The sequence below is a fragment of the Lissotriton vulgaris genome, chromosome 2_1 (assembly GCF_964263255.1).
Source record: "Lissotriton vulgaris chromosome 2_1, aLisVul1.2, whole genome shotgun sequence".
NCBI lineage: Eukaryota > Metazoa > Chordata > Amphibia > Caudata > Salamandridae > Lissotriton > Lissotriton vulgaris.
This window is the reverse complement of record NC_141687.1, coordinates 1,946,768,085-1,946,779,544: the sequence shown is the minus strand read 5'-3', so window position 1 is coordinate 1,946,779,544 and position 11,460 is coordinate 1,946,768,085. Positions and strand designations below refer to the sequence as shown.

The window sequence follows — 11,460 nt, the reverse complement described above, 5'->3', positions numbered from 1 at the left end:
TATTTATGAACTGGGTTATAGGACTGTTAAGAGTTTTACCACAGAAATCACCAGAAATGTGCTTACAATTGTTAGGAGTGTCTCACTGTGTCCCATTAATAGATAAGCTCCAAAGAAAAATGGCATTATCATTTACCCTTCGATAGGCATTTATAGCAATATGCTGCTAATGAAAAAGTAAAGAAGTACATTCCTGAAAATTAATTTGGACCCTAACCGCTCAGCAGATAATCCATTAAAATGTATTATCTTTTCATGTGATTTATGTTGTTTTTATGCTGTTTAAAAGATGTAAAGTTTTATCCCATGGTGGTAAGACCCACCCTTTTATGATTTTCACAAATCAAATAAAGTATTACTTACCATTAAAATGGGGGCAAACGAAATTACTCACTAATAGGCTATCCATCACAGGGGTAGGCGTTCCCTAATATGTGTAAGGAGTGCTTGCAGACTGCACAGGAGCTGTACTAAGATCTCCAAATGGCAGGAAAGCTTACATTTTTTTTATACCCCATATAATTTATTTTGATGAGTCTGCATACTAACTTAACTATTTGATGGTCTCCTTGGAATTAAACTGTTCATGCCTCAATTGACATCTATTCTATAACGCTGTAAGTTAATGACCAAAACTTCCAACTTCATAAACAAAATGATGGTAGTTATCACAATATATCCTCAATCCCAATACATTCGATCCTTATTCTTTTAAAACTTGAGTTATAGAGGAAATGCTGCAACTTATATTACTGCCACAATATGCCCTTAGGGGTGAGTAATGATTTGATGACTTCCAGAAATTATCCCTGAAAACTAATGCCAACCTAAATAAACATTGAAAATACACCATAACCTAACAAATTTTAATGGCTTGGACAATCCATCTGCGCCAATATTAGGTCTGAAGTTACTTTGGGTCTCACACAGGTATGTAAGGCGGAATGCCAATACAATATAATTTAAGTCTCTGCAAGGCACCAACGCACATTATAAATAAAAAATAATTTAAAAAAATCAGACATGAACAACTATGCCTTAAAATTGGCATTTTCACTCTAACTACATAACCTGTTTCTGTGTGTGACTAGAACAAAGTAAGCAGAGGTGGCAGCAGGTTATGGTTTTTACAGGGAATGCTTATGATTTTAAAATTAAATAACCTGTCTTGCACAAGAATTCCCAAGTGGTGGAAAAATGATATGGTCTATTGATAGAACCTTTTCTCATGTTGAACCTTTCACAAATGTAAGAAATAAACGGTTTGAAAATTGGTAGTGCTAGAGTGTTAAGAGGAGATAATAGGCCAATATGCCTCTGTATCTTTACACGCCTATTGGATAATAAATTCCGATGAGAATAACCTATCACATGGGTAACCAATAAATTGAAAGCAGATGGGGCAAAGAGTGGATTGTTGACAAATTCATGAAGAGAGTGTATGATAACATATTTATATTATTCAAACACATTAATGTCCACTCATTTTCCACAGCACCACAGACTGAATAAATGGGACCACTGAACTGGTCAAGCAAACCTAGTACAAAGAGGCAGCAGCTCAGACATCAATTCAATCAATGGGAGTTCATGGCATTATATGCCACTTGCGTCAAACTAAATGTGAGCTTGCCTAATTTATTTTCACAGATGTCTAAGGACAGCAGCTGCCAATTCACTCATAACTAGTTTATGGGCACATGGCAATATGGAAGACAACATCAAAATGCAAGCCAAAGCCACAGATTGTATTCTGCAGAGAAGCACAAACTAGAAAATCATCTTCCCAGATTGTGCTTTATGCTTAATATTGTAATTTTTTGGTGCCAGGTGTGGATAGGTTGGGGCCACAGAAAAGATGAAAACCAGGATCCTGGCAGAAGAAAAAGTTGCAGATATTAAACCTATTACCGTTTAGTGAAAGATTTGGAAATTACTTAGAAGAATGATCTGATATCAAGCCCAGACATCGTTGTTGAAGTGAGAGAATATCTATATACATATACTTGTCAAATCTTTTTTGCAGTGCGTAAACTGCTTGAAAATCTAATGAAGTACATACCCAAATGATGGAAATAGTATACTGCCTGTAAATCAGAAAAGGAAGTTTTTCAGCTATTGTACTGGAAATATAAACAATTGTGAATGCATTTTAAGCACAATGCGACTAAAATGAAAATACAGACAAGAACAAAACTGTTCCCACAACATCTGCATTTTAAAGACCCTTATGTGCTCAGCAGAAATTCAGTATGGCACACCCAACCACTAAATCTACCACCATTGTCTTTTTAAAGCTCTTCCATTTTTGAATATTCAAGTTAGTTTGAGTCTTCTGGCCAATGTGTTCAAATTTTGTAAATCCTGGGTCTAATAAAAAAATACACATTGCTTCAAGCAGTTTATAATCTAACTAACTTACAAAAAATATGAAGTCTTACACATGCTGATCCTAAAGACTCAAACCACCAAGAGGCCATGTATCAATGAATCCTACTAGCAGCTACCCTTGAAACTGAAGCATTCAATTTAATACAATTTACTACATCTTCTCCGGATAGTTGCTTCTGGTGGGCTCGAAAGCGCATCGGTGCATGCTAGAACTGCTATTCCAGAGTCTTGAATGAAATGTCAGACAACCCCCCACACAAGGCTAGTTTTTCTTAGAACTTAATTTGGTGTAACATTATTGAAAAAACTAACAGTAATATCCCTTAGGTGCATCTGCTGCAGACGGAGTACATAAGCAAAAGAAAGGTATAACCGATATAAACTGCTTCGCTTGGGTATGAAAGATAAAAGGAATGGACATGGGTATTTCAATTTCGAAATATTTTAGTCAATGTGTATTTTATATTTCCTTTATTTAGGGGATTGAATACCTGCATGTTGATCAATTTTGTGGAATACGGTTTTTGTAAATTTAAACATAAAAACGTTACTCAATAAAAGGATTTTACATCCACGAACGATTTTGGCTTTGAGTGCGGATAACAGAGTAGGTCTTGCTAACTGTGCGAGCAAATAACTATATGCTATTTTTGCCATACAACGAATAGGAATAACATGGCTAAAGTGCAATTCCCATTTGCTGCATCTGTTTGGAGACTGCTGAACTGCGGCAGATAAATCCCTACATCTTAATCAAAATATACGCCAGATTGTTAACAGGAGACTTAATGGAGAAGATTGCAGAGAAGAAAGGTAGCAACGAGGTCTACAGATTTAGGAGACTGTGTATTTAAGTTTTGTTCACCTGTTAAAAATGTTAACAACAATAAAAGGATTGAAAAAAAGCAGAAATCTAACGTTGGGACGTGGATATTGCCAACTTAAAGGAAAATGTAAACTGAAAGTGTCTGTAACTTTAAAAGTAAAGAACCAAATGCTTACGTTTATTATTTTGGTAGCATCACATTTTTCAAAATGTGACCAGCTAAAGAAACAAACTCAGTCTAATGTATATGCTCAACATCATAAACGCCCAAAATCATACTTGCATAGTGATTTGTATAGACCCTCTTTTTACCCAATGAGAAATGATGACACCACCAATGACAAGTGCAAACAAAACTGGAGGAAAATGCAAAATGTGCATGCTTCGAATTTCACTCTGCATCACCCAACACTGATCAGAAGTTTAAGGTTTTCGGTGCCCATGACCTCAAATGTGACTCTTGGTCCAGGGGACAGTAGAGCACCAAGTAACATACAAGGAGACGAGAAAGCAAAATGCCAACAGACATGAGAAGTACAGGTTTGCAGTCAGAAAATTGTAATGTGCACTCATCTCACGGTGAGCAATGTTCTTTGTAAGAGCGCTTACTCTGAAAGCCCAGGTTAGTATTACTTACTGCTTAATATTAATCAACACAAATGATATCGAATTTGGTGGGACACTTTCCAATTATTTTATGTAGCGATGTATTAACTATGAAGTATGTAAGAATAGATGAAAGCAGGCACACACACACAAACATACACATGGCAGACACAATAACACCCAAGCTATCAATTTGGTTTACATTCAAGGAGTGTAAGTGCTGGACACGACGAGGGTGTAAAATGAATAACAACGGGAAACTGCAGCCCCACAACTTTTTGATATTAGCCTTGGTGAGGTTTAAAGACCATTCGTAAAATTCTTTTTGTACATTCCTGGTCAGCATCATCTTGAGTTTCTGGCTTTGATGCGTCATTTAAAAAGAGGTCTTCATAGGAAGTAAGGCGTTAAAGTGAGGCCACCCAAATTTTGTAGCCCTGAACATGCATCTATAGTATCTTGTGAACTGTTGGGCGACATTTTAAATGTTGAAAAAAATTCACCTGGTCCTCATGTTCCATTAAAGTTTTAAATAAATGTGCGCCTGGAACTCTTTTGCTCACTTAAGTCAGAAATCAGATTTTTCTAAAGAACATAAGTGCATGTCCATTAGATACGCTGTTGTTAATTATACACAAGCCAAACTTGACGGCATAAGGCAAGACGGAAGGAGCTCAAGATACCTGATATGGTAAAAACCTACCAGTGGGATGCACATTAGATACAATAGTTGATTATTGCTTCTTTCCCAAATGTTCACTCATATGTGGCACAGGCCATTTTCATATTAATTATATAAACCAGAAAAGCTAAAATATTAACTTTGTGGCCAAAATTCAAATAAAGTGCTAATTATAAGAGGAGCGTGTGAGCAGAATAACCGTTTACAATAGTGTAGTACTACAGGAAATGGCTGGAATATACATTAAGCAAGCTAAATTTGACCGTCAAGTTATACTCTATTACTATATTTATGCCGCGCTATATTCTGTTATACTTACTAACCGTTTCACTGTTAGTATTATCTCATGTGATTGTCAACATCTGTGAACATAATATTCTTTCTTGAAAAAATTGTGGACTATACGAAAGAAACGTTAAATCCGAATGGCTAGACTCGTTCAAGAGTTATATCTGCGAACGCTACAGGAGCCGGAGGACGGCTGAAGGTGACAAGTTATAAGTGCCAAAAAACAACTTCTATATTGCACTTCCATTCAAAGATACTAAATGTTTGGTTTTTCAAATTCTAAACACCTCTTTCCTCAGTCAGAATAGACACATTTGTCACGGATGTATCATTATCCGGTAGAAGAGAAACATTTGGACAAAGAACTCCTCCTTACATTAACTGGAAAAATGAAATGAAATCTACCATAACATAAAGAGGACACATGGGGGGAGGGGCAACCACTCTTGGGTCGATACATTTTAAAATGCACAGTGCAGGAGAACTGTAGGAGCTCACCAACAACATTCAAGAACGTGGCTTAAAAAGTGCTACCCTGTAGATAGAGCTCTGCTCGCATATTCCATCGTACAACTTACTAAAGTTATTTAACTCTGGTAACTACCTTTGACAAACATTTCAAAAGACATCACGATCATGAAGTATGCTTTTGCTATAAGGCGCAAAAGGTTTAGTGCAATGGTATAATGAGAATAAACTTGACAGCACAGAACCATTTTACTTCTCTGCAGTTCCATCCATCCAAATCTAACCAATTGTGGGTACTAATTCTGATGAATACATTCGAAACTGCTGGTGTCATATAGGTTGTTCAAAACTATAAAGCGATGGATTTTAGAAGGGACTGCAGTTTATGTACCCCAGCAACCTCACAGAAACAACCAAGAGGTACGTCACGTTACAAGCCGATTACAACTCAGAAAATGCCCTACTACTTAGTAATATAACTCTGCACAAAATAGTTCACTTCTGCTTTGTTTTGATTGCAATTCAACTGCCAAAGGATGCTCCGTTCTCAAGAAGGCTCGAGCAGCAAGGAGAGCCACTACTTGCGCTTCTGATGTAGTTCACAGTGGAAACATGGCCTCTTTCCTGTACTTCCACTACAGGAAAATTTGGTCAAACCCAGAATGTGAATGCAGAGAAAGGCTGAGAGTCAAACAGCAGGCAGAGACAAACGATCTGTGCCTTGAAAGAAGAACCTGTGGAGTTTTTAGATAGTCTTTGGTCATTCATATTCTGCCTCTGAGGACTCCACATCTGCACACTGCGATTTGTTTCGTTCCCATTGGCAAATGGCATTGGCATACTGCAATATAAGCTTGTCCATCCAGGTCAAGGGCTCAGGAAAGAGGACCGCCCCTTCAAAAAATCCAAGGTGGCCACCGTGAAGAGGTAGGACCACCATGACGTTATCCTTCTTTTCTGGAAAACACAAAAACAAGAGAAAGATTTTAAGAGCCCTATTGGTAAAGATCAATTCATAGGTAAGAGAAAAAAATATGTTGGTAGTGGATAAAAGCAAAGTTAGTGTGTCTGGGGCAAAGGGTGCTGAGTATAACCTTCATAATGCCAAACGGCTAGCCGAGAGGTGTATTTTACAATATTGTGTACCTGATACAAGTGCTCTACCCAGGGCACTGCCATAAACTCACTACTCAACAGTTTCAATATATAAATAGGCAACTCTTTCTTCTTACACCCAAACAGGTCTACCAATTAGTAATGGCCATCTATTTATTTTATTTATTTATAAAGTTTTATAAAGCGCGAACATGACCCGCAAGGGTATCGGAGCGCTTTACAATACACAGTTATTAAACATTAGCTGATTGGGGTAATATGCATACATTCGATATTCGTCATTCAATACAAAAGAGGTAGACAGTGGTATATGGATAGCATAGGTAGCTAGTGGTCATCAATGAATTATAGTCTTAGGATGTGAGTTTGTTCATTAGAAACATTTTTACTTCTTTTTTGAAGGAGGTAAAGAAAGATTCTGCGTACATCTGGAGGTAGGGAGTTCCAAATCTTCGGTGCGATCTCCGAGAATGCTCTGCAACCAGTTCTCTTTTTGTGGAAGGATTGTGGTTTCAGTAGTAGTGAACTCGCACTTCGGGATTGTCTGCATCCTCCTGACCGCTCTAGCTTTCACCCCAGCATCCATCCCTTCTCCCTAAAAGTCCAATTCTCCCACGCTCGGCTTCAACTTCGCCCAAACTGTAAAAGTGCAACCCTAAACAGTCCTACAGCCGTATAACCACTCAACTCATGATGTATTGGCTTGTCTTATCACAGAAGGCTCCATATGGTTCAGAACTTAGGATACAATTTTTGATCCCGAGTTCTCTACAATGTTCCTCCCTCCACCCCCACCAGCCCACTTTCTCTAACTTATTCTCTACGAAGATTTCCAATTTACAACGTGTTAATGTAACATTTGTTCCCTGTTATGCATGAGAAATAATAATGAATATTTATTAGAAAAACCTTAATTCTTTATGACATACGTTCTAAATTCATCAAGTTACTTCCAATCTGCATATTTACACAAAGAGGTCTGGGAAACTCTCTGCACGAAATGTTTATGGCTGTCTTCTCAACTAGTGTTCAGGACCCTAAACGGATACTCAGGAAGCCCAGTCCCTCAAACAGCAACTTGCTAAACCCAAGCCCGGCACCCTCTAATGAACTATTATATATAAACGTATCACTGCTAATTTTATTATATCTAGTTAATTTCTAATAAGGACAACCCACTTGGAGGACCGCTTGCGATAATTATTCATCATCCAATATTTGCTTCCTGGTACAAAAATGCTGCTTGCACTTGAAAATCATTTGAATTCTATGTATTTACTCATAGCTTGTTTTTATTTTGAAAGGTTTTAATTGTTTATTATAGATTCTCTCTTTTTGCTCATTTTGTAAAAGGTCTAATAATAATGGCTGGGTCCAAACTGGGTTGGCATAGTGAGCAAAACAATAATGGATTAAACCCTGATCTGTGACTGAGTTGTTGAAAAGCTGAAGGACTCCTTCACTTTTAGCACCAGGGCTCTGGAGTTCCGGGCCTACCAGCCCACCCATCCGCGAGCACTGCCCGCCCCAAGTAGCAGATGACACCCAGCCCCCCCACCCCCCTTACCTTGACGCCACCCGTTAACCATACTTACCTGGTACAGGGTTACCTATTCCAACACTATGGAGTCTTACCAGAATGACCAGTGGGAGGAGGACCCAATTAATGCGCTACAGTGGGACGACGATTTCTCGGATGCAGTAGATGCATCCATCCACAAGTAAGTCGCAGAAGCCATGACACCCCTTGAGAATAGTCTGTCCCACCAGATCGCACAAGCCTGTGAGAAGCTGACTAATGCCGCCCAGGCCTTGCCGGCCAACCCCCATTCTGGCGAATCACAAGCCAAGCTCTGCTAAAATAAACAAAAACACTCAGGCACCAGTGGACCATGGGGTGACAGGGAGTGGAGAGGCAAATCCCTGAGTCGTACCAAATCCTTTTCATAACAATCAAGTTCTGACATTACTGGACAGGAGCCCAACACCGCTGCCACAGTGCCCTCAAGTTGGGAGTGATTTAATTGCTTCAGCTGACCCAGTGCTGGACCCTACGCCACTCATACTGACCTCACAACATCCGAAGCTCAATTCTTAATCATCCCACTCCCTTAGCAAGAGAGAAAGGAAACGTCAGCGTAAGCAAAGAAACAAGTTATCAATAAAAACTACAGCCAAATCTCTTAAGCTGTACCCACTGTTTAAATTACCAGATAATAAACAAGCTTTAAGTCCAAGTTTACAGAACTAGAACAAACTACTACTGTGAACCCGACATTAAATGTTCAACAGCCAACTCCCGTACACCAACAGGTTCATCATGCCCCCCCCCCCCAACCCCCCTCCTTAAGGAGACCTTCATTAAACCCCCATTGTCATTGAAGAACCAAAAGAGCCTTTAATTGGCAAGGAAAAAGCATACGGTCAACTGCAAGTAGAGAAAACAAATTTGACAACCCAATTGACCACTCCTATTCAATTTTGTACTCACCATCGACCTCAGACTCTCTGATCTATTGCTGGAAACAGCCACCTAAAAGTAACCATCAAGAACGCACCATGGTCATTGGGGTAACCCCCAACTAGTCAGCTAGACGCTCGAGAAAATTGTCTGCACAAACCATGAACAGCTTCTGGTTCACTATCAAAAAACTACTTGGGCACTCGCAAACAGGGAGCTGCCAGTGACCCCAAGAACACAAAAATTGTTTCCGCACAAGAATACAAATCAAAAGAACAGCATGATGTCCTCAATAGAACGAACATCATTAAATTGTTAAAGGGAGCACCGGGGTTTGATACACTGGCATCTGAAGACAGAGTATATCTAATTTCTCCCTCCAAGGCGGCTACAACTCTCAGAAGTAACATTTGCAACGTTTAAATCTTCCATTTGGGTTCAAGACATCTTAGCCAGCAAAGACATCTTCTGGTCATGGGCAATTAAAATCTACCCATATTATTAACCAGGCAATCCAGCTGTGCTACCTCCGAACAGTGATAGAATCAAGCTCAATCCTAAAAAAATGCTGTAGGAAATGCAGTCACAAAAGACAGATCATGGATCACACCTTTGAATTCTAATAAAGATCAACATTGGGGACGGTTGCCAAGCAGCCCTTTCCTACAAAAGCTCAGTTTGACCAGATGGGCAATGCTCACAAAACATAAGCAAAACATAGCAAACTTTACCATCAACCTGTAACTCTTACCAACTTGCAGTTGCAGTCTTCCTCATCTGTTTGCTCCTGGAACATTTGTGGCTTTGAACACAAAATGGCCTTATTAGAGGCTCAAAACTTTATTTTTAGATATGACCTCCTTGCCTTTCAGGAAACATGGGCCTCTCAAAATTGCCCCTTAACAGGATACATCGAACACTGGAAAACAGCTGTAACGCATTTTAACTATGGACTGCCTGTCCATTTATATGTTTTGCAGCCTAAAAGGCCCTATTGAGCCACTACACCTCAATGAGGATTGGCTGCTTGGAGTTAAAATTAACTTGTAGAGACAACAGCGTCCTCTGCTGCTTCTCAATGTCTACATCAATCCGGGTGCTCGAACAAAAGGGTTTCACCTAAATCCGCTGCTCACAGTTCTATGTGATCTGGCTGGGGATTTTCCTCATGCAGACTGTCTGCATAACGGGGACTTAAACACCAACCTTTTTCAGGGAACCCAAGCGGATTTAGAAAGTCTCCTTCAATTTCCTCCGCCGGTATTGAAGGATCAGGTTAAACCCGAACTCCAACCGCACCATGGCCTAGGAGAACACTGTGATGCAACTTTGCAGCGCCGGTTTCATTGTAATGAATAGCAGATTTTCACAGGATATTCCATCAAATTGGACGTAGACAAATGGCCGAAAGCATTCTTCCTTAGACTATGACATCTGTAATTCAGACCTGCCGCTAAACTTAGAAAATTACAGTATCATTGCACGATATGAGAGTGATAACCCCTCACAAGTTGTTATTTTCACCCTACTCAGGAATGCCTGCTACTCATTTTAGGTCGTTGCCTGTCGAAAGCCTCCCCAACAGCTTACGGGACAAATTTTTGTTCCCAACTTTTAAGTCAATTTAAAACACTGCCACAATCCAATACAGAATTTCGCAGTATACAGACTCGGCAACCAAATGATGGCGTTAAAGAAGACCAGAAATACTGCCCTCAGGGCAGCTAGGAAGCATCCTGATTCTGAAGAACTATTTAACAAGTATAAAATCGCACAAAAAACGATAGATGGGCATACCAAAAGGATAAACATCACCTTGAAAAATTTTGGTGTACGCTTTATTGGGAAAGTAAAAAGCGGAACTCAAGAAAACTTGGGGCGTTGGTGACCAGCCAATCCAATGGAAACACTAGCCAGGGGAGTGCAAACATCTCGGAAGTAGAATGTGTAACCTTTCTGACTGGTCATTTCCGGGCCAATGACGGAGTCGAATCTATACCAATCAACAAAACCATACTGATTAAAGAAGCCCCTAAGGAGTGCCAGTATTGCTCACAAGAGACGCTGCAACATCTAAGCGAGAAAATCTCGATCACCCAAACAAGGCTGGCTATAATACTAATCAAAGCAAGATCAGTTTGAGCGCCAGGCCCAAATGGCCTGCCACAGGGCTTGTTTGAATCAAGCAATCCTTTTCGATTACTCACTAAGGAGCTTAATTATACCAGACTCTTGGCGAGGGGCAATAATTCATCCAATCTACAAGTCGGACTGATTCAACACAAAACAATTATAGGCAGATAGCCTTATGACGAGGCGTACCACTTTGCAAGCATTCTACTTGAAGAACTGAGATCTTGGGCTGACTCGAAAGGACTGATCCCAAAAAAACAAACAGGCTTCACAACAAACCCGGGCACTATGCCCAATTTACTGGCCCTATCCATACTAATCGATAAAACAATAGCTTCATCCAAGGTGGTTTATTGCTGTTTTGTTGACTTCAAAGTGGCCTTCGACCGGATTCCAAAGGAGGCACTTTGGGCCAAGCTGACAAAATTGGGAATCCCGGTTAAACTCCTGGATGCAATAGTTAAGCTACATACCAACACCTGGATACAA

General features: G+C 39.7%; 1 protein-coding gene across 1 annotated transcript in view; it reads right to left on the bottom strand.

Moving 5' to 3' along the window:
• Positions 1–2,833: 2,833 nt before the first annotated feature.
• The window catches only part of ABHD2 (abhydrolase domain containing 2, acylglycerol lipase), a 331,643-nt gene continuing 323,016 nt past the window's right edge, over positions 2,834–11,460 (bottom strand). Inside the window, exon 10 of the mRNA XM_086958131.1 lies at positions 2,834–6,218. Coding sequence (XP_086814257.1) covers positions 6,022–6,218 — 197 coding nt within the window. The 3' untranslated portion in view covers positions 2,834–6,021. The remainder of the gene's footprint in view (positions 6,219–11,460) is intronic.